The sequence below is a fragment of the Solea senegalensis genome, linkage group LG9 (genome assembly GCF_019176455.1).
Source record: "Solea senegalensis isolate Sse05_10M linkage group LG9, IFAPA_SoseM_1, whole genome shotgun sequence".
NCBI lineage: Eukaryota > Metazoa > Chordata > Actinopteri > Pleuronectiformes > Soleidae > Solea > Solea senegalensis.
In genome coordinates, this window is record NC_058029.1 from 10030374 (window position 1) to 10055539 (window position 25166).

The following is a 25166-nucleotide window of genomic DNA, read 5'->3' on the forward strand; positions in this document are numbered from 1 at the left end:
TTCCATATCTAAATGGGAAAAGTATGACGTTTTTATTAAAAATATGGGATTTATATTTCAATGTAGACAGGACTATTAATGTAGACCTCATTTTGTTTTGTAAAACCAGGTTTACAATAACATCAACAGGGGGCTGTACGAGTTTTCCATGGAAAACATGAAGAGGTTGTTTAAATATAAAGCAGCACAATATAGTTTTCCTATGAAAAGTGTGTTACTTCTATCCGGTGGTATTTGTAAAAAAAAAACACAAAAAAAACCCCACAGATGAACTCAAATGAATAAATCCATTCAAATCACATGACAAAACAACTTAAAAGCCCATATGTGAAGAAAAAACACTGCCACGGAATATTGAGGATAACAACTTAAATATTAATAACTCTTTGCTATTAAAATATGCATACAGCACATGTATGAAAAGTATAACACGTTGTCGTAGATGTTTTTGAACATCAAACAATTTTAATATAAAGCGTCTCAAACCAAAAAATCCATTCAAAGACGGATGTATCCAAATCAACCACCTGGCGGCGCTGTATCCCCTCTGTGGGACTACATGCATGTGACTGCTGTATAGGGGCGGGGCTATAATGTAACAATTAGGTGCTACAGTGTAAACCAATAAAGTGCCTGTGATAGCAGAGCACATCTGTCCGCCGCTGCGCCCTGTCCGTCAGTCTGTCTGTCTTCCACTTGCCGCGGACGCAAACTGGACTAAGCTCGGACATCAGATGACATTTGTAACGGTAGCGCCGCCAAAGAGGACGGTACTGATTCACAACACATTCATACGAGGTGCGTAAGCTTGTGGCACATGAAGATAAGAGGGAACTGTGAGCTTAAAGCAGAAATCGGCTCTAAACAGAATGTGTGTGCGTGAGTGCGCGCTCTGCGATGGATGCAACAGGATTATGTTGTGCTCGTACGGGGGAGGCTGCTCTGCTCTCCGTCCCAACAGTTTGTGAACCGAGGCGCCGGCCTGTTGCTAGGAAACCTTTTTGACAGCTGAGAGCTTTTTTGGAACGTGACAGTTAATGCACTAATGGTGTCTGCTCCTCTGGTAACCCAAACCCTCTCCATTGTACCCAGGTCAGTCAGTTCGTGCGTAAATCCTAAATGTCGCTTGTGCGTAAAAGGCAACACTTACCAATGTGGTTGTTTTCACTCAGGAGATTTATACTCACTCAGTGGAGGGGTGTTTTTCCTGGAGCAACGGCCTGCTGTTGATTATCTATCTATCTATCTATCTATCTATCTATCTATCTATCTACCTATCTATCTACCTGGTGTGGTTTGCAAACAGTAGAATTCTAATATTTCCTATGTCAGAATCATATCATCAGGACGTATGGGATGTTATGTGCAGCATGCATATCATGGCTGGACTAGGATATACCCAAGCACATCTCCATTTAAATGAGTAGCACTTGCCTGTAGCCTTGTGTCTGAAGGTCACTGATGGACGGATCAATGACTACATCTTGCTGGGGACTGTACTCAAGAGCAGCCAATAGAACACTCAGCCCAGCCTACACTTAAGGTGATCCACATAAACAAACAGGCTTCCATCTATAAAGTAGAAATATGAGTGGTTCTGGAATGACTTATTGTACAGTGGGTGAGTAGTGAGTGGTGTTTCACTTAGAATACCCGGAGCAAGCTTGCTGACCTCTGTTTCCCTCCAGTGCTGCTGGATATTATGTCACTGGAGAGCATGGGGTATCAGATTCAGGTGTGTTGCACATTATGTCAAGGTTGTAGCTACACCAGGAGGACTTGGAGGTGTAATTCGGGCGCTTGTTTGTGAGAAGTGTTGAGCATTGTTGTTCTCCATCTCCATGGTCTTGCTGCCCATGGCTGTCGCCACGTCCGAGATGAATCACGAGAAGAAGAATTGTCAAAGTCAACACCAGTTGTTCTGAGGAAAGGAAGGAAGGAGTCAGTATTAGCTGTGACACATGGCTGCGTCGCTCCACTCTTTGCACAGGAGGCTGTCTCGGGGTGACTGGGTTGAGTGTCTTGACTGAGTAAAGCTGACGCGCTCTTCTGTCTTGTCAGGTTGATGTATGTGCCCAGTGAGGAGACTGCTGTCCTCGGGAACAACATACAATAGCACCTCCACCACCGTTTCCCCTCCCTCTGTCTACAGGGGTATGCCTTCTGGACCCAGCCTCAGGTAGGTGGTGGTGTGGTCTGTTTGTGCATACATATTGTGCATTGATTCTTAATTAAAGATTAGAGTAAATCACTTTTAAGTAGCCAATAGTGTATTCACAGTAAGCATTTGCAGTGTGCAGGCTCTACTACTGTAGCTTTCTCTAAAAATAAACCACTGTCCTATCTTATTGTTAGTGGAGGTTTGACAAGAGGAGAAACCACTGTGAGAAGTAAATTCTGTATTTTGTGAATGTGCTATTCCATTCCTCAAAAACTGTCAGTACAGCCTGTCTGTGTATTTAGAATGGACCGACTCATGATAAGCTATGGTACCCTTGTTCATCACAAATGGAGGAGAAATGTCACCCAGTGAAACTCTGTTGCTTGTTTATGTGTTGCTGTTGCTGTGTAGCTCTACAATATAGCACAGACGAATCTCAGGCTTAAGCTACACAATCAATACATGTATCACTCCAGTTCATTAATACGTTTGATGATATATTGGGGATTTCTTAACGATAAGATAAACATGGATTGCCAAAACGAACATAAAATACAGCGATCATGGACAGGATTTAAGAAATCCACCTCCTGTGGTAGATGACAGTGTACGCCACTCAAATATGCTGGACTAATTTCATCTAATTAGTCACATGGTTTACTACTCATCCAATAAAAACAATACTGTATTGTATTTGCCAAGCTTGTTGCGCACATTTGGGACCTGAATTTGAAAAGACATGGGGGAAAAAAAAGCTAAAGTGTTCATTACATGATGGGAAATGCATCCGTTATTTGTGGAGACCTGCATGTGATGTAAAATCACCAGCTGAAATGATACTGAAATATGACATGAAGAAGTGGCCATTTAAATGTGCACACGTCGTCCTCAGCTTCAACCAAGAGGTTAAAGATATTTTTATACATTTATTTTCACATATTCATCACCATTATTCCATCTCTCTTCAGAGCCGTCCATTTTGTCCTTATCTGCCATCGGCTCGCCCTCCGGCAGAATCGGGACTATCAAGCAAACAGCCCTGACTCATCATTCATCCTACTGCCGGCTCATATCGCACACATGCACCGCCACACACCCACTATTTCCTCTGTCTCACAACCCTTTACCATGACGGTGACAGAACGAGCCTCGCTGCAGACAGCAGCATTAAGTGCGACGGCTCGGGACTGTAAGTGGACAGAGATGGACTTGATAGATCGACTGGTGCGCCGATGATGGATGAGCATGAGGAAAGACAACGGGTTCGGAAGAAACGAGGCATATTTGCTTCGACTTGGGTCCACAGCACACAGTCAGTCAGTCAGTCACAGTTTTAAGATGAGTTCTGAGATTTTTGTCCCATCCACCATGAGGAATCTGACTTGAGAACCACGAGACAGCACAAATGGGCAGAGACTGGGGCCGTAAGGGTCATTTAAAAAAAAAACGTCATAACAAAGCATTTCATGTGATTAGTAAAGTTTAGCTGGTCTATATTATATTGTATTCATCCCTGCTACAGTTTCAATAATAGAAATGGTCCTCATGGGTGTCACATCCTGTGGACCACCCATGAGGTGTTACACATTTCACCATAGGAGTGATGGTAGTGCTGGCTCTTACTCCTGCTATAGTCAAACTTACATTTTTTAATCATACTAAATATAATCTATACATACAAAGAGCACAACTGACACATAACTACACTGTAGATGTACAAGTCTGTCCTTATTCCAATCCAGCTCACAGTGACAGTGTTTTGCAGATACAATGTTCTTATATTAGCCTGTTAGCAGACTAAGCTTGTGGCTGAAACGTGGTCAAAGATCATGGCAAATGATCCGTACAGTTCGACAACAAGATCTCACTCACTCACTCACTCATTGTCTAATGCTTTAACATGAGGGTCACAGGGGGAGCTGGAGCCAATAGTAGTAGCCGAGAGTAAAACCACCTACGGTCTCAGTAAGGACAGTATCCACTTCACTACTGGGTACTTACACGGGAAGAACATGCAAACTCCACACAATTCAAATCGGTGACCTTCTTGCTGTGAGGCAACAGTTCTAGTCACTCCACCATGTGTCCTCTCAACAAGATCTGTAACCCGTCCATCTATCCATTTTCTACTGCTTTATCCTTCACATGAGGGTTGTGGGTATGCTGTTCCGATCTCATATGACATAGGGCGATAGGTGAGGTACAGCCTGGTCCATCACAGGGCCACATATAGAGAGACAAATAACCACTCACCTAATCCCCATTATATTGCATGTTCTTGGACTGTGGGAGGAAACTGGAGAACACCCACGCACACACAGGGAGAACATGGCCCTTGTTCCGACCGGGTCTCAAACCTGGGTCTTCTACCTGAAATGCCACTGTTGTGGGGCGATGTTCACGTGAAAAGCATACATTTCAATAATCATAATAGTGTTACAGCAACAATAGTAGTGAAACAAACTGAGGTGGTAGTGTTATAAGAAGTATATGTATTGTTATATAACTTGTACTTTGTGTTTTCCACGTGTGTGTGTGTGTGTGTGAAGTAGGGAGATGCTGACAGGACAGAGGCTCTGCCAGTCAAAGTCCCATCAGGACTTGGTCCTCTCCGCCCTCAACCAGCAGCGAAAGGATGGTCTGCTGTGTGATGTCACGCTGGTGGCCGGCGAGCAGAAGTTCCACGCCCATAAAGCCGTCCTGGCAGCGTGCAGCGATTACTTCAGGGTGAGTCCTCGGCTGTGTTCCATACCTGGGAAAACGTGACATTTACAGCTGAACAGGAGGCTTACAAGTGGACACACACACATTGTATATGTACAGTTGTTAGATTGATAGAAAAGACTGCACTTCTATAAAAAGCAGGTAAGAGTCAGGCAGTGCGGCTCAATGCTGATGAGAGGGAAAGAGGGAGGGAGAGAGAGAGAGGTGACAATAATATGCTGTGTTATGTAACAATCTTCTGGACTGGTGGATTGTTAGAATTGGCACAATTAAACCTGTCTTACTGCCAGTGATCCATGTGAAAGAACCTCATTAGCAGGCAATATTCATGCAGGGTTATCTCTCAGTGACACTGCAAAGAAGAAAAAAGAAATTGCCAAATAATTCTAAATTTCAAAAATTCTAAAAAGTGCAGGCAGCTTCAAACTAAATTGAAAGTCCTTCAGGAGCTCATCCTTCACAAGCCCGTTTGTTTTTGAGAGGTTTGTAGCTGAAGGTAAACCCATGTGGACGGAGATTTTCTGAGACAGGCCACATGGGGGGGGAAAGTGCACAGATGAGATTTGATTCAGGGACACTGAGCAGATTTGGAAGTAGCAATTAATCCCTCTTGAAAATGAGAGGCAGATTAAATATGTCTAAGTTGCTGAGGGATTATTCCTCCCGTGTGAATGTTTGTGTGTGTGTTGCCGGTTATTTTTACTTCTCTCCACACCGAGCTGAAGGTGGGCGAGTCACACTCCTCTCCTCCTTTTGTTCATCCTCGTCACTTTTGTTCTTCTTTTGTTCGTCACGCTCCATTTTTAAATGCCAGTCTCTCGAGTCCCAGCTGAGCCGAGAAACGCCGCGTTCCAGCACTCCGATGATTAAATCAGCTCGTTACTGTATTCGGGGAAAACTCACTCCACTTCCCCCGTTCCTCTTCGGGGTTTTGACATTATCGTAAGTTGGTGATGTAACTCCACCGCTCGGTGTCATTTAGTTCATTTGCTCAGGTGAAGAAGGTGTGTGTGACCGTGCGCTGTACCTCTCTCACCTCCTGTGTCTCCGTCTTGCACAGTTGCAGTGATTATAACACATTATCCAGCCCAGTGGACATGAGAGATTGTAATGAAATACCTGACCAAGCGTGGGCTGTTTATCTGGGACTTGTCCTGAATGTGTCACCTGTCCCTTCCAATGCCGTCACACCACTAAAATGTCTGGACAGCTCAGGGAGATGTTGCCAAAACACTCACACCAGCATCCTAAACGCACACACACACACACACACACACTCTCAAGCACTATACACTCACATAATTACTTGCACTATACACACAATACACTCCATAGATAAATGTTGTCTTCAAGCCCTGTAGTCAGGATAGAATTCATATGAAAAGCTATTACCGTCTCCAAGATTTCATGCCACATGTGCAACCACCGTCACTCTGCTCTGGCTTTTACTGCTTCATGAAGACAACGCTACAGGATTGTACTGCATTTAGTTGGGACCACATCGCTTATAACAAATCACTTCTCTCGGCCTTTCTGTGCTTTCTTTTAATAGCTCGATTTGATCATTTGATCCTCTGTAAATCTGTAAGTTGATCCTCCATGGGGTGAGTGAGGCTTTGATTGCCACCGTCGTCTGCAGTGCACAACCCAAAAAAAAAAAGTGTATTTCCTTTCAGATTTGCAACTACAAAAACACGTCGAGCCTCTCAAGGACATGGCTGCTAAAATCTACAGATATACGCTATATACGATAACATGGAAAAGGTGTAGAATACGGTGGTTGTTCATCAAGTTACAGGACTCCCTGTTCTTTTGCCTTTATGTCAAAATAATGAATCACTGGCTACTGGACATAATGATTGACAGACCTACCTTCAAAAAAATGCTGAGTTAAAGTGTGTGTTAAAAGTGACAAGCTTGAATTAGCTTAACCATGGAGGTCAACTAATTTAGAGTCAAGCACACATCGGCGTTACATAATATTATCATTGATCCATTCAATCATTATCATTGATCCATTCACAAAGACTACTACATGCATCACAAACTCATTCGATTCATCCGTTAACTCCTTGACATCTGGTTTCTTCACTCGTCCAACACGTCAAACTGAATTCAAAGATATTTGAGGACATGTCATTTCGAGCTTTGGGCAGCACAGATTTACATTGGCTACCATTTCCAATATTGAAAATAATCCATATACATGCAGCCGTAATTAATTGACATTTGTAAATGTTACTTCATTAACGACATTAGCAGGGTCAAATCGTAAAAATGTGGCACCTCGAGTCTGTGGTATTGCCCTCTTCTGGCAGCTTGCTTTTCATGTTGTGAAATACTGTATCTGCCTGATAGAGAGATGTGCCAAAACGTGACTCGACCTCACTGAGTACTGTAATATTTCACTGAGTGTGTTAGGGAGTCTTGAGTTCTCTCTGGAATGATCCCCTCTTGCAGACACGCATCAATTTTGCCCATCAGGTCAGGCTCAGTGCGACACTGCAGCGTCATGTGAAAGGACTGCAGTGAGCTGCTCAGTGTTTCTCTGCGCTGGATCTATATCCCAAGTCAGAGGGGGCCATCCGTCACCACCAGTGCTCCGTCAGCTCCTCCGCCAAGGTCAGGAGGATGGATGCTGGTGGTGAACAGCTCTGCGGACACTGGAGTGTCCTCTCTCTCACCCTCACTTTCTGACATGGAAAATGCACACAGTGGGTGGGGGCGAAATGTCTGTGTTTTACACTCTGACTACAGCTCACACCACCATCACACCCCCAGATTTGGCCACAGGCCCTCCTGTGTTCAGTGGACCACTTGATTTTTAATTAGCGCAGTGGTAAATCAACAAGGCTGAGCTCTGTGTTGGAGAGATGTGCGGGCCTTGCTTAAAAATCAGCATGGCCTTCGACCTTGTCTTGCACTTCAAAGCTGTAGTTGGGCGGGTCGGTCGGTGGCCTTGTCAGGTGGTGCTCCTACACGCAAACTTGGCAGTCTGGGGGCCTTTGAAGCTCATAATGCAGTTATACACCCAGTCAAAAAGAGGAGATAAGTGATTGGACTTTGGCTGAGTGACTATTCTGAGGCTAGTAGACTGTGGGGGAAAGAAGCTGCCACTACACTGTCAACAATAACTTCCAAAAACAACAGATGGGAGTCGTTTGGTTTGTGACAAACACCAAGTGAAGCTGCACAACCTTCCTGTCCCTCAAAACTACAAAGAAGACTTGTATTGGAGATACATCTGATCCATCGCCCTCCTCCTTTTACTCCCCGGTCCCTCTTCCACACCGCTGTGCCCCGTTGGTCTGCCATGATCAATGGCTCTGTCATTCCCTCATGTTGTGACACCAGTCAATAGCTATGATTGGCAAGCAGCACGCCGAACTCACGCTCAGCGGGGCCAGACTGCAGTCACAGCACCCACCGCTCTGATTTCACACGAGTGTGATGCACACGTGTGTCTGTGTACGTGTGAAGCGGACGGAGAGAGAAAGACAGAGGAGCTGTGTAACAGGAAGTACTGATTGTGCTATTTATTACTGCTGACCTCCAGGGGCTGAAACAGGTAAATTAAAACAGAGTGGCTCTATGTTGTGTCTGGCACAGTTAGATCAACTCTGCAGCATGTGCACATAGATAAAGGAGCCTATTCATATAGCTTTTATATAATATAATCAGATCTGGAATTAACAGTGAAGCACTGCAAGAACAAAGCTGGATAGAATCCATGGATAGAATCAGAAAAGTGTATTTTCTGTCGTATCAGGAAATCTTCTTTAGCGTTAGCTCGACACACAACATAACAACATGACAACTAAAACCATGCAGCACAGACTACGGAGGACACATTTAGTGAATATGTCTAAAAACAAGAATTATTAGTGCAGACACCTATTTTAGCCTCACTGCATAGGCTGCCCATGCACTTTAGGGTTCATTTTAAAATTATTTTAGTGGTTTTTAAATCTTTAAATTGGATTGGATTGTTCATAAAAAGTTGATTTAAAGGGTTTATAGCTATGGGAATTAATTCTTCTTGTAGGTGCCTTTCCTGGCGATAAGGATCGTTGGACACTTTCCAACAAATGCCAGACAAAATATCTAAATTATTCGTGATGTTCTGTGCAGTAGTTCTCCCTCAGCTGACCACCATCCTTTGACTGTCACCAGGCCATGTTCAGCTTGTGCATGGTGGAGAGTGAAGCAGATGAAGTGACTCTGCAAGGAGTGACCAGCGTTGGACTGAAGCATGCTTTAGACTTCGCCTACACTGGACAGGTGAGCACGAGCATCAGCTAACACAACTGACCAGACAATATCCATTACCTATGGTTCCTAATACATGAATATCTGTATTGTGAATTGGGCCACAATTGGATTGATTTAAAGATATCTATATGTATATATCTATATCTATATCTATATCTATCTATATATGTGTGTGTATATATATATATATATATATATATATATATATATATATATATATATATATATATATATATATATATATATACATATATATGTATATACACATATGAATATATATTGCCAGGATAAACCCTCTGAAAAGCATTATTTTGTGTTCAAGCGGACCCTTAGATAACATCATCATCATCATGTGGTTTTTAAATGATTACTGTGACCTCAACTCCTGCACTTTAAATGTCAAGCTATTTTGTAAGCTGGTTTTGTCTAAAATGATTGTAACCTGTTTTCTAAATCTGTACTATTTGTGATGACTGTGTGCTGCTGACTCTCCTGGCCAGGTCAGCCTTAGAAAAGAGATTTTGATCTCAATGGGCTTTATCTGGTCAAAGAAAGGTGAAATAAAATCAAATAAATATAAAAAAACGAGGGACATACTGGTCTATTTGACTCTAAAAGGAATTGTAATTTACTAAATGGAAATAATGCTGCAATGACGACCTAAAAGTAGTGTTTGAGAGTCAAGAAATTATGCCGTTCAATTGGCTTCACTTCCTGAACCCAGAGAATATTATGTCCTTTATTCATACGGTCTTTGGGCTCAGCAAATTACTGCTACTATTAGAGTGAAAAAAAACACAATTTCCCCTGTAGATGTACTTGACAACAAGGATGAAGTGGAAATAGAAATAGAAATAGAAAAATAGTCAAGTAAAGTCTGCCCTTGTTGCGATACCGTGCCTCACCACCGGCAAAAGCATCACCAAAGTAAATCACAACATGGATTTTTAGAGAGAACCACTTCTAATCTCAGCAGCATTAGTCTCCACTGCAGTACGCCTCCGGATCCTGTGTTTATTTTGGGATGTACAGATGTTAGATGTTACTTTATAAACTGATTGATCAAACCTCTGACACACCCTCATCACACTACTGAACAGGAAACTGAAGAGGAATCAATATTTTAAAAAAAAAAGTTAAAAAAAAGGGGACACTGATTGTAAGCAGCAAGATCACAACCTGCGCAGCATGTGTGATTATTTCTAATAATGTTCCTCAGTCTTTTTTTCTTTTTCCATTCTTGGTCCAATAAGCAGCCTAGCAGAGTATGCAGTGTACTGAGAGGCCAGGAACTTTGTAATTGCTCCTAATTTTATTTCCACAGTGGAAATGAGCAAAGAGTGAATCAGTTAGGCAGCGTAAGTAGGTCAACAGCAGGCTTGAAAGCCGCCCTGCTTTGCTTGGCTCAGCTCCTGTCTGCCCAGAGGAGATGATAGCAGATGAGATGAGGGCAATATGTTTATCCCCAAACATTGTAGAAACAACTGTTTCTGTAAATCATATCATTGATCAGTTATCAAACCCCACGACGCTCCTGGGACACATCACTTTTTTTTTTCTTTTTTTTTTAAATACACTTTCTAATCAGTCGGGAATTCTCAATACTAACTGTTGCAGCTTTGCATGTTTAATGTTAGACTCGAGCTGCTAAACAGTCCGTGGTCGCTGTTGTCCAACTCTCCTCATGATGCACCGTGCGTTTTCAAGTGTATTTACAACGTCATGCTGTTGCAACTTTAGCAGAGTGAGGCCTGGTTTGGCGCCGGCTTAAAAGGTCACAGAGTTTGTTGTAAATAGAAAAAAATAATCATCTTGAAGAAATACGTCTCAAAAATTCCACTATAAGCCCTCTGTAAGCACCAAAGCAGATTAACAGGTTTATTTACGTCAGTTAGTACGATCACCTGAAGAAAGCTGTATCTGCTGAATTATTAAAGGTGGGAAAAAACAAGTCGATTTTTTTTTAGTTTTTAACCTAAATAACGAGATCAAGCATTTCACAGCTCCATGTATTTACAGTATGTAGGGCAGGCGAGGTTTGTCCCTGCCTTTTAAAATCTAATTTTAAACTAAATTACATGTGGAATAGGTGAGTGCGCGGCGTAAGAGGACACACACACACGGCGTGTCTAGCCTGATTGGGATATTACGTCCATGATTAATGGGATGTTTAACTCCATGTGGTGCTGTTACAAAAAAAGGGCAGTTTAACCTTTGTACAATTCACATTACCTGGCAATGCTCCCTAGAGCTTAGCCGTATCACAGCGCTTTATATCATGCACAGTGGTTCTGCAATATGGAGGAAATGGGGGCGGCGGAGAGTTGTCAGGAGATAATTCTAGCTTCTCTTCAATCTGCTCAACGGGAGCATTTTGGCAGAATCAATGCTGTAATAATTGTGTGAACATATTGCTTCTGTTGAGACACTGATCAAGGTGACTAAAGCACATTCATGGGGTGTTTTAGTTACTGTGGCTGAGCGGTAGAGAGCCAGTCGTCTTTCAAATGGAAGGTAGAGGGTTCGATTCCCAGCTCCGCTAGTCTATGTGTCCTTGGGCAAGACACTTAACCCCATGTTGCTCCTGATGGGTGTGTGGACATGGAATGGGTATGAAAAAACACTGCACATAGATGTGCTGTATGAATGTGTGAGTGAATGGTAAAGTAATGTCATTTTTAAATAACCTGGAATATAGAAAGAATTTTCTAAACCAAACTAAAATGAAACATGTTGGTATAGCAGTATATGATCATTTCAGTTTGCTCTTCTCTCACATTCATTATTAGCATCTCTCTAACCTGACCTTGTATATTAAATTCTAAACACTAGTCTTTCAGGTACTTTGTGCCAGGACTGAACTTGGGAAGACTGCATTCAGTATCAGTGCCGCAATATCTGGTGGCGTGATCTAAAACTAGATTATCCTGCACCACTTGCACATTTTCGGTGCTTACATAATAAGTGTCCACTGGCAGCCAGCAACTGTTTGCCAGCAATTACTTTGTGTGTATGGTTTTGTTTTGTTTTTCTGTTTTGCCTTGATGTTGCTGTTCGTGCTCAGCATCATTGACAATGAGGGTCTCCCTAAACTGATTCCTGATTTTTCAAGAGAGACTGGATGAAATATAGTGAAATGAAAACTAGATTCAAAGCAAACTACAGTTTAAAATGTTGAGGTTTATGAAACACTATTGTTTCATAAACATCAACATATGTTTTTCAAACATGTTAGTGAGGAAATGAGGTGGTTATATACTGTATATATATATATATATATGATTAGGTTACTATAACTGCTGAACCGCAGGTGAAAATCAAAGAGACATTAATCAGAATGATTATTCAGAGTTTATCTCACTCAGTGTACAATTGTGCTTTCAACATTAACGCATCATCATATAGTAGAAAATATAACACTTATCATTAAAGTTTGTAGGATATCACAACTCTCCAATATTAAAAATATTAAGAAAAACCAGGAAACAATCCAAAAAAAGAATAATTCTGATTGTGTCGAGCCAAATCACAACATACATTATCTCATGGCACATAGTAAAGTAGAGACCTTACAATATCATCGTAAGAAGAGAAACCCACCAGTTCAAGTACCTGGTGTCAGTGGACAGAAAAACAACTTCCTTTTAACAGGAAGAAATCTGCGAGCAGAACCAGACTTAAATGTCTGCATTGCTATGCATCTGTGACACAACAACAGCTCCTGCCCAGGGACAAGCTTGTTATTGTCTGGTGCTTGTTCAAGAAAAAGGAAAAAAAAAACAATATGCCACTCGGTTCGATAAACCTTTCAGCAAATGGTCATAAGACAACCAATGTTTTTTCCTCTTTGAGCCAAAAGATAACAGGATGTGGTAGAGTACTGACCCATGTATGCGTAGTCGTGTGTATAAATAAAGTAAATACTGATAATACAGTTCAAAAAGAAACCGTGTGTGATGTGGTCTGTTCTGGTTTATCCCAGATTCTGCTGGAGCCGGCAGTGATCCAGGATGTTCTGTCTGCAGGCAGTCACCTTCAGCTGCTGGAGCTGCTGAGCCTCTGCTCTCACTACCTCATCCAGGTATACACACACACTTGTTTTTCTATCTTCGTAAGGAAACCTCTTAGACATAATGCATTCCCTAGCCCCTTACCCTAACCTTAATCTTCACAACTAAATGCCTAACCTTCCATTCATTTTGACAGCCTACAACACACATCTACTAAACTAAACTATGAAGCATCCTACCAACAACATGGATTAGGATTGGGATAAAAATAATAATCCGACTCTATAGCAAGATTCCGAGATTGCTAAAAGACGAGAGTGGTGATAACATTGTGTGTCCTGTGTACTTTTGACTCCCTTATGTCAGATGTGTCAGTATACCTGATAAAAACCCAGATAAAGACAGGAATCTGGACACATTTTTTGTCAAATTCAGATTTCTCACTAATGCATACACTGGAAAAAGTGACCCAACTGCAAACTGGGATAACAGCATGTAAAATAAGCATTTAGTATTATCCTCCCTGATTTCTATCAAAGAAAAAAAAAACAACCTTTCTAGCTGCAGTCACACTATATCAGACCCACTACCCTGCATGTTCTAGATGTTTCCCTGCTCCAAACACACCTGATTCAAATGGTCAGCTAATCAGCAGGCACAGCAGAAGCCTGATAACGAGCCCTTTATTTGAATCAGGTGTGTTGGAGTGGGGCAGTGGTTCCCCAGGACCAGGATTGAGAAACCTTGCAGTATATTATGACAAGAAACCACTGTTTTTACGGTCTATGGCAAACATGTTAATGTACACCTTTTTGAGATATTGCTCTTTGTTTAACTTAGCACAAACTAGCCATAGGTCGGTTAGCTGCATCCCAAAGCAACACAATCTGTAACAAAAATGTGTTTGACTGGTGCAACAAAACAAGTTGTGCTCGAGAAAGCAAGTGTTATACTGTGTGTGTGTTTTTTTGCTTATTTCCTGCCTGGGTAAACTGACATTTTGGAGGATTGTTCCTCTGATAAAATGTAGGCTAGCACATTCATCAGAGGCTGCTTGAGCTGCCAGTAGGTGGATTTATATGATCTTTTGGCAGAGTCAGGCTAGTGTTGTCCCAGTTTCATGATTTTCTTTTTGTGCTGATGTACATCCCCTCCAAGCTAATATCACTCCCAACTTTAATGTCAAATATAATCAGAACACAGCGCCACTGATTATCAGTGTGTCCTCGTGCACAGGGAGATTAAGGGAAGGGGACAAAAAAGGTCCTGTGGTCAGATTCTGTTGCTTTCATTTAGCAGGTTTGATATGAGTCAGCGAAGGTGCCAGATCTCCTCGTGAACTAGGTCATCCTGTTGCCTTTTCCCTGTATATTATTATTAGTCTGCCGGAGACCAAAAACTCAGCCTACAGAGCCAAAAACTGTTGTGGATGAAGCGGTTGTAGAACTACATGCAGCTATTTTATACACAGTTTAATAATGAAGTCCTTATATGTTTTGCCTTTGTGTTGCTACTGTAATGATTCCATGTGTTGTTTTATCTTGTGAATAGTGATAGTGTCCTCAGATCCAGTTACCAGACCAATCTTTTTAATCAAAAAGGTAAACTTCTGCTCTACTGTTCCACCTGGTGGCTGGAATAGCCTCATGTTTTTTTTTTTGTTTGTTTTTTTTAATTTCGCTTTGTGTTGATCAGCAAATATGTTAATCTGAACAGCAACACCCCGATGAATAAGCCATGAGTTTTTGTGTTTGGTCATCTCTTTAACAGATTAACATGCCGCACGTGTGCACTCATCGCAGAGTCACACTCGGCAGTTGACTGATGAAAGTGCTGTTTGGCTCGGGTCAATAATAGTAGGTAGGGCCCAGGCCAATAACATCGATTTACCAATACACACTGCACCCTCTGACTGAGTAAGTAGATATATCAGCCGATCACAATCACCCACTTCCATCCACCAATATGATGGATGCTCATGTGCGGAATTAACTTAATTGGATACTGAAGAGCTGATCAATACCCCACTTGACTGTATATTTCTAGAAGTCCTTGACTTTCAAGTGAAACAGTTTCACTTGCCGTGTGTGTAATTGATGTTTCTGCATCATTCATAATTTCAATATTAACTTTAATGTTCATTTAAATGTTATATATTCCAATTCAATTAATCGTGGATATTGAGATGTTGTATTATTCTAGGGTGAATGGCACTCGGAGGAGATGCACTCGCTGATGCGTGTGCAGGACAGCCAGAAGATGGCAGTCTTATTCCACTAGTCAGACCTCATTTTTATTGCATTGCTCCTTTTCCTCCTCTCGTCCGTGTCCACATTTGCTCACAGCTTATTTTGACGTCCAACTGTGGGAATCACAATCAGCTCACGTGCAGCATATGTGGTATTTTCCTACAGAAACAAGAATCAAAAGGGTTTTGCTTAAGGGTTGGGTTTTGCCGTAAGGAGCATTTAAGCAAATTTAAAATATTTATGATTATAACTAATGAAATTCAATTTGAAACATAAATATTTTGCGCACACATATCACAATTTAGAGGACAGACAGGAGCTGTTACTGTTTCATTATTTTTTTAAATGAGAGGGTGAGTTAGGCTGTCATTGTATTACTGTATAGGTTATTTCTATTAGTGACCATGATTGACTTTATTTATTCATCCTACAGGAACTGGGCAGCGTGAACTACCTGGAACTGTACCGCGTGGCTGACCTGTTCCACCTCCCCACCTTGGAGGAGGCCGTGGTGGGCTTCCTGGTGGAGCATCTGTCTGAGCTGAGCCAGAGCCGACAGGAAGAGGCCCTGCAGCTGCCCTACCGCCTCCTCAGGGAGGTGCTGAAGAGCGACCGCCTCACCTCCCTGAGCGAGGAGGAGATATGGAAGGTAGTGGAAGTGTGCGTGCATGTATGTGTGTGTGTACTTGTATTTCTTACCTCTTTCTAACTCTATAAACACTGACATTGTCAGGACAGTAGTCCTCATGGAGACCAAAACCTGGTCTTTATGAGGCAGAACATGTGTGCTGGCAGGACCCAGGATTTCCCTGCAACCAGAGACATAAGGAGATGCAGATTAAATGTGTAGTGTTCAGGCGATGTTTTGATTAATAACAACACTCACGCTCTTGCAGAATTGCATGGGTCAACTTATAACACAAATAAACAACTTGAAGGGATAGTTCATGGTAGTTTTGACACATTCTCGACACTAGCTCCAAATTATAACATGACTGCCTGTGGGGACAGATGGAAAGACAGATTTTAGTCACTAATCTTACCTGCTTAAGGTATAGATCTGATATCTGAAAAATATGTTTTTTTCTTTTCTGGAAACATCAACTGATTGTTTGAAGTGACCTCAATGACACAAACTTACCAAATTAGGCAGCAGGAGAACAGCACGTCCTGTGTCCCTGTGAGTGTAAAAACTCCCTGGAAATTGCTGGAAAGAAAGTGGTTTACAAATGTGTCAGGAAAGGATGTGACAAACATATTTCTAAGACACTGAAGACAGACGCCGGTGTAGATTTGTGTTAGGTGAGCCTTTTGTTTAATTACCAAAAATCTGCTTTTCCTTCCATGTCTGCTGGCATCCGCGTGTCCAGGCCAGATCATGGAACCGGCTGCTCCTTCAGCAGGGCACTTGGCGATGTCAGTCTTCATAACGAGTCAATACCTCATACAAAAAGTGAACTATCTCTTTAACCCTCTCATCTCCACATCATAGCATGCTTCTGGATGTGTTTTTTTTTTTGTCTCGCTGCGTGTGAGAGACCGCTAGTCGATGCATTTAAGTGCGAGTGCGCGTGTGATGAAGTGCTTGGACTGTGGAAGTGAAGCGGCAGTGCAGGCTGGAGACTTCGCCGTTTTGACTGTTCATTTGCACCAATCAGCCTCCCATCCTCCCACACCCCTCCACCTCCACCGCCAGATCTCTCTCCCTCTCTCCTTCTCTTCTCTGATTAGGCCCACTGCGGCTCCATCAGGGTCCCAATCCCCCAGCTGTCACTCGGCCGCCCGTCTGATTGAAAACAATCAGGCCTCTGATGGCACAATTACCCTGACCCTTTAGCCAGCCGCCGCTGCCATAATCAGCCTCTGATTAGGCTGCTTTGGGCCTCCTTCACTTCGCCCAGAAGGTTAATTTGGGCATCAGACGGAAGCGAATGGCAAGCGAGGGCTGTCGTTTCGAAAGAGTGGGGGTGTGAGGAGGTGTTGGGTGGGGGTCTGTGCACACCAATACAGGAGAGATATCGCTTGGCCGTCAGTCATCGTCACTCAGAGTTTTCTTCGGGTCTCTCATGCTCTGGAAATCACATTTTCACTGGCTTTGTTTTTTTGGGGGTCTTTTTTCTGCCATCCTTTGCTCTGCCCTTCTGTAGCTTCCTCCCTCCCTTTATGGTTCTCTCTCCCACTATCTCTTCCCCTCACTCACACATACACACACATTCTCTCTCTCTCTCCCCTCTCTATCCCCCACTTTCTCTTTCAATACAGAGCGGAAGGAGGGAGAAGGAGTTGATTTATTCTGTGCCCTGAGGAAGTTGTGTGATGCAGCGTGACCTTCACAGTCAGCTGCCATTGTGCAGACACACACACACACACAAAACATACACACACTGTCACTTCAGAGCTATGAGGAAGAGAGAGAGAGAGGCAGGGCGAGCGATAAAGAAACAGAGGTAGAGGCAGGAGGGTGGCACTGATATCACAAAAGGACAATCCTGACTTGCATGTTTGTTGCATATTCACAGTTTAAGTGCTGATTGAAGAGGAAATAAAGGGAAGCTTTTGTGCACACATCATTCACCAAAGGCCGTGTGATGGTTTCTGTTGTAAGACTGTGATTTGTCTCCAATGTTTGTCCGCGGTCATCCTTGTTGTTGTTTTCCATTGGACTCAAAACTCGCCTTTGTTTAACAGGCACTAACTTTTCTCAAGCCCGCTTTGTTTTCCCGGGTAACGGCATCAGTGATCTTCAGTCATCTTGCCCACATTTACACCTTGTTGCAGCTAAATAACCTCGCTCTGCTCTCAAGTTCAATTAAATTCCTTCACAGTGTTTGCCTGCATTAAACAGAGGATGCCTGTGGATATTTACAGTTTCCATATTGAATGCTGCTGATTAAAAAATGTGTGCGTGTGTGTGTGGGCTTGCCTCAGCCTCAACACAGTAGCCAATAGATGTCCATAAAACCGATTTAACAAGTTAACTACTTTATTCTTTTTCATAAAGGTGGGGGATGTCATCACACTTCTTTTCTCTTGCTCCCTCTAGTTGGTCGTCTTGTGGTTGGAACACGACTGTCGCTACCAGTACACCGAGGATCTTCTGCAACATGTCCGCTATGGCCTGATGGACGTCCCTACCCTGCACCACCTTGCCAATAGCCACTCGTTGGTCCGGTCCAGTCCTACTGCCGCCGCCCTGGTGGACGAGGCCCTAGACTACCATCACGCCGCCTTTGCCCAGCCTCTGCGCCAGTCGGCACGTACCAGGCCGCGCTTCCAGTCCCTCACCCTTTACATAGCTGGCGGACGGAAGCGGGAGGTGAGCAGAGTCAGGGAGCTGCGGTACTTCAACCCGGCAACGCAGGACCATGTGCGCGTCGCAGGCGGGTCGAACTGGAGCGAGCTGGCGCCCATGCCCACTGGCCGCAGCCACCACTGTGTGGCCGTCATGGGAAACTTCCTGTTTGTTGTGGGCGGTGAGGTGGAGCACGCCACCGGGAGGACATGCGCTGTAAGGACGGCGTGTAGGTACGACCCCAGGGGCAACCGGTGGACTGAAATGGCGCCCATGAAGGCCTGCAGAGAGCACTTTGTTCTGGGAGCTCTGGGTCAGTACCTGTATGCAGTGGGGGGCAGGAACGAGCTGAGGCAGGTGCTGCCTTCTGTGGAGCGCTACTGTCCCAAGAGGAACAAATGGATGTTTGTCCAACCCTTTGACCGCTCACTGTCCTGCCACGCCGGCTGTGTGGCTGACAACCTGCTGTGGGTCTCAGGTACACATTATGAGGGAGGTGGACACCCATTCTCCTGCAGGCATTATTCTTTACTTTCATTCTCCACACACAGATGCATACATTCATTTTTACTGTTTCCTGCATATTTTTTTCCTTTCTGATAAAATCCCAGGCTGCTGTTTGTTTGTGTTACAGGTGGGGTGACGAACACAGCTCAGTACCAGAATCGACTAATGGTGTATGATCCAGAACAGGTAACCACAACGGCATTGGCAGTTTACACAGCCAGACAAGCTCACTCATTGGCTAACGACAAGGTCAACATATGTCAAATATGTGTTAAAACAGTTTTCAGTTTTGTTCAGCCGCTCTCCTACTGAGGTGAAGAAATACAGTCATTTAATATATAGATTTTTTTAAAAAAATCTGTCCTCTGTCACTTATAAATGCCACTAAAGTCCTTCTCAAAAACAATTTATAAAACATTTTTGTGAGAAAAGTTTTGCGCATGCTTCCCACACAAAAACACATAAAACAACCATGATACGAATACAAAGTATTTAGTTGAGAGTCCACAGAACTTCACATATATGGAAGCATGTTCACGTTGCCGACTGCTTTCACTTATCTACCTGCAAAACACTGCTCTCCTCTTTCTCTGCTACAGTTTTCCCACAGTAAGAAGATATTTATTTCATCTACACAAAGTTCTCTGAGACTTTTGAATACTGACACATATATAGTATATCGAGGTACAATTGAGGTTGACAGTGAACACTAGGGCTGCGTTTGGTTTCACTAGTGTAACAGTAATGTTGTGATGTCATGCGGCGCCTTTTTTGAAAATCTACGCCACACTTGGCGTAGACTGATGTCTACGCAAGACATCAGTGTTCCAACAATGGTTTTCTTTTTTTAGAGCATTAATGCAGACCTTATGTTTACTGTGATGGATTACACAACAAGGCCAGGGTGCACTAATTGATTTTCACACCATATGGAAATGAAATGAAACCAAAGTCATCCAGGAAAGAAAGAAAGCCAGATAGAGTTTCTGAAACTCACCACAGCTTACTTTAGAATATAACCCATCACATGTAGTTAATTATTCAAGCTTATTGGTGGCACTGGGCCTGTAATGTAAATTCTCCCAATATGTAAGTCTACAATCATATATGTGATGAAGCAGGCCTGGATCATGATGAGGCTCTATATACTTTGTGCTATATAAATATATATATGTGTATAGCATGGAGGAATGCAGTGTGTATAAGTGTAAGGTGTATATCCATATGGGTCCGTGTTTGTCGGTGTTGGAAGCAGAGAAGGGAGTGAAAGAGAGCGGGAGAGAGTCTCATTTGTATTCACCATGAATCTACATTCACCTGCCAGAGCAACAGCAACCCCCACCCACTCTACCCTCAACAGATGGCCACCCGTCAGCTCCCAGCAGAGACACACACACACTCTCATTCTCTGCCTCAATCAAGCGCACACGCTCTCACACATGCACACACACACCGACACAAAATAAGCTTCAGCACACTTAGTGAAATGAGCAGGGATGCTCGGTGTAAAATGGAGTGGCTGAAACATATGATTAGAAATAGGGAGGGAAGTCATTAGTACAAACCAGAGCTCTAGTGTCACGTTATTTATCTAGCACTGAGCATACATCAATTACCCATGCATGGATATGCTTAAATATTAATCTTCTTATTCATCCGCCTTCCCTTTTCCACCCCCTCGCTCCCTCCCTCCCTCTACGTACTATGTCTCATCTGCATCACATCACTTTCTCTTTTTCACTTCTTCCCTTCCATCTGCTTTAACCACCTTATCCACTCTTCACCACCTCCTCCTACTCCTCCTCATTAGGACCAGTGGTTGGCCCGCAGTCCGATGCTGCAGAGGCGAGTTTACCACGTCATGGCAGCAGTGAGACGACAGCTCTACGTGCTAGGTGGCAACGACCTGGACTACAACAACGACCGCATCCTCGTCCGCCATATCGACTCGTACAACATGGACCAGGACCAGTGGACTCGCTGCGCCTTCAGCCTCCTCACAGGTGGGGAAAGTGAAGGAACCACACATGTGAACATAAACAACATCCAAATCATTCATGGCTGAGTGTTAGACCATAGACCATCTATTAAAAGTGGACACAGTCCTCCAATTTGCCAGTTGAAGACAGCCCAGTAATAAGAATAAATTGAATTGAAGTCTATTTTCCACTTTTTCACTAGTTTCAGGTCCTCTTCAATAGAACGTGATATCAAATTTGTGCATCATGTTCCCATTCGTAGGAAAATGGACAATAAAACAGTGTACAGTATATGAGTGACCAGTTGCCTGGCTGCTTTTGACGTCTATGAATTCCCAGTTGGAAAACTTTAGCAATAATGTACTTCCAATTTCTTAACTTGCATTTGAAAGCGGTTGCTCGCTGCCGACACATCCAGAGAATTATTACGTGCAGTTTTCCTCGGCTCTACAGAGATTTACGGTGTCTTTCACCTCGTGTGAAGACGTGAACATGAATCACAGGTGGAGTAAGCTGGAAATGTTTTTGGCATTATAGATCAATGATTCCATAATGACCTTTCAGCATAATGTAAATCACATGATCTAAGAGAGGGCAGAACACTTCCGCACCACCTCTGGGCTCTGTTTACAGCTGCACAGCTAAATATGCAAGTGTCGTGCGAGGCTTTGACCAATCAGGACACATGTTAGTACAAAGTGACGGGGGACTTAGTTCAGAGAGACAACCTCTGAATGCAGATCCCTTACAAAATTCCCCAACTATAGTTCCCATGGAAAGTTTCTGGAAATCTACACAGTATTTTCCAGTGAGTTTCAGAGATGGAGTGATTGTCTCAAGTCATTCAATAAGAGGGGCTCAGGACAGAGAGCTGTAATTCCCACAAGTGTGTATTTTAATTACCTGTGGCTGAAACTCACCAGTGATTCTGCCTACTGCAGCTCTGATCTAACTGCACCACAGTAACACTGTGGACTATAAAGCAGCTAAAGAGCTTGGTGGTAGTTTGCCAAAAACAAAAACAGAGCTGGAAAGCAGAGTTTAAAATTGAAATTCTTATTTTCTTTTTACCATCGCTTTCAGTCGACTTGTCAGCGGGAGCCAACGTGACAGTCGGTTGCAGCTACTTTGGCTGCGTCAGAAAAGAACGGCGTTGACGAAGCAGAATCAGCCAAGTGTCAAACTCAAGTTAAACTTAGTTTGCAGCATTTGTCGCGAGTATTTAATGTGGATTAGAAATAGAAATAATCGGGAATAGAACACAGACACTGGATACAGTGTGTCATCTCCATGCAGTAGTATGTGCTCATATTGAGTATAGTGCTCTGCTTTCACCTTTTCTGAAGACTGCCAGGGTTTAAAGTTCACGTGACCTTATATTCCTTTCCTCCTACTGCGTCTGTGAAAGTTTGAGACAAAGTCACATAGAAGAGAACAGCAGCTTCAATCTTAAATCTCCATACCGTCTTGCCCTCGCCCCCCTGTCTCCCTCTATTTATCTCCCTCTCTGTCTCCTGGGGGACATGGATAGTCATATTGTCAGAATGCCCTCTGCGTGGCACAGTGAAACATTGTGTCGGCTCTGTCCTCCCCAGGTCAAAACGAGTCGGGCATCGCTGTCCATGATGACAGGATCTATGTGGTTGGAGGGTACTCCATTTGGACCAACGAGCCTCTGGCGTGCATTCAGGTGAGACTTATAGATCAACTCTCAACACAATTCACAGATACTATGTGGCACGAATAAGTTATTCTGTGGTAGATTCATATGCTGCTCATACAGCGAGGTGAAACAGCGGTAGGCTAATTATGAAATATGGACTGCTCCGACATACACCATACGTCTTGTGTTGTTTTAGCGTGGCGCCGAGGCTGACACAACTCACATTTTTAACAAAGTGGATCCGTCTGTAACAGTGAAGGCGTGAGAAAATGTTAAAAAGATTTATGGTAACGATGGTTAAAATGTAGTCAACTATCAAATATTTTTGACATAGTCAAATAAACATTGTGCTCCTGCAGTACCAAATAAACACTGACGTTCAGAACTGATGACAGTATATTTAGATATTACATTCAGGCCTAAAAGTAAGATGAATTTCTATAATTATTTATGAATATTAATAAGTTAGAAACAAACAACAAACATTTAGACCTCTCTGACCTTGACCCTTAGGTTAGAGTTTTTTTGGTATTTGATTTCTATATTAGATTTCACCCATAAAACGAGTCATTAGCCTGTTGTATTATTAATCTTTGCATGTAATTACCCCTCATGTGGCGTTGCTAGAGGAAAACAGTCAGGATATCAGAGTCAACTTCAGGGCAGACTGGACGACAGTGCCAAAAACTGCTATTGTAACATGAATCACTGTGCTATACTTCCAAAAAGTTTCAGTGAAGGGAATCTAATAGAACACCTGTGTCTTGTTTGCAGGTGCTGGATCTGAGCACGGAGGGGAAGGAGGAGGTTTTCTACGGGCCAACGTTGCCGTTTGCCTCCAACGGTATAGCAGCTTGTTTCCTGCCTGCTCCGTACTTCACCTGCCCAAACCTACAAACTCTACAAGTCCCTCATCACAGAATAGGTGCCGTTTAACCCACTGATGAACAAAGCGTCAGAAAACGTGAACAAATGATAAAAGACGATGGGAGGAGCCTCTGCTGGACTCTGGACAGGCGAATGTGACTTTCTTAAGAAAAAAAAAAAAGAAAAAAGAAAAAAATATCCTCGATCTTAGTAATCATCTGGAAACTGCCACCTCTCTGGTATCGAGTGCAGAGGGATTTCTTTGAGACCCAAATGTAATAACATGATTTTCCTGATTCACAAGAGCCATGTTATTTTGCAGGCTTATGGGGAAAATCAGACACATACAGCTGTCACAATAATACAGCATTACCGTTGTATTTCCCCAAAGACAGGCAGCATTTAGGATGACCAGTGATGCTACTGTGTGCAAGTTAAGAAAACATAACTCTGCAGGGATTAGAATTCCCCAAGAAAAAAAAAAGGAACACGATGCCAATCCTATTACCAATTAAGTGACTTTGGGTGAATTGCTGAGGGTTTTTTTTTCAACCCATTATAGGGGTGTAGGAGCATTTTAGCTGAAATATCTATATACAAAAGGTTCAGTTAAACCACTATAATCAGTTTGATGGCTTGAAAAACATGTGCTGCATTGTTTTTTTTAAGATAAAGAGGACAGAGCCTGTTTCATCATCGACTCGCATGCAATTTTACATATCTGGTAAACGAGTATGAAGCGCCTGAGGCTGAGCTAATCAATACATAAATGAGTGCGTAATGTTTTGATTCAAATTAAATTAAATTAATAGAGTTTCCTGCAACAACAGCAGCCCCGTATAGTACCACTATAGTATGCGAGTATGATATTGACCTGTGGAGCGTGAGTGTGAGATTTTCATTATGCTCAGGAACTGTTTATGTTTAAAAGAATGTCTGGTCATTGATTCACAGAGTATCTGCTGTATAATCTCCAAAGTGTGTATGTGAGATGATGATAATAATACAGCATTATGCAGATTTTCAAACACACCAAATGGAGAGAAAACACGATCCCTGCACTTTCCTCGTCTGTCCAACGTAACAATGTGTCTGACAACAGATGGATTTTAAGGTTTCAGAATAAAGATGCTACATATGTATGTGTGTATATATATATATATATATATATATATATATATATATATATATATATATATATATATATATATATATATATATATATATATATATAAATAAATAAATGGTGCCGGGAGGTGTTTAATGAAAATGGCTAATAGCTGTGATGGTGGAAAGAAGGGAGTGTAACAAATTATTTAGCAGCAATAGCACTAATTTAAAGCATCACCTGTGCTGCCAGGCATCTCTATAAATGCCCCAGTCACCTCTGATACCACGGGAGAGAAGGAATGCTGCACAGCTCACGTGAAGAGATGCACTGC

General features: G+C 42.7%; 1 protein-coding gene across 1 annotated transcript; it reads left to right on the forward strand.

Moving 5' to 3' along the window:
* The first annotated feature begins 620 nt into the window (after positions 1-620).
* Positions 621-24866, forward strand: klhl32 (kelch-like family member 32). The gene is made up of 11 exons (XM_044034506.1): positions 621-798; positions 2062-2179; positions 4711-4888; positions 9059-9166; positions 13140-13238; positions 15850-16065; positions 18460-19186; positions 19343-19401; positions 21026-21218; positions 22790-22884; positions 23632-24866. The coding sequence occupies exons 2-11, from the start codon at positions 2070-2072 to the stop codon at positions 23791-23793; spliced, it is 1947 nt and encodes a 648-aa protein (XP_043890441.1). The 5' UTR covers positions 621-798; positions 2062-2069; the 3' UTR covers positions 23794-24866.
* Positions 24867-25166: the final 300 nt, after the last annotated feature.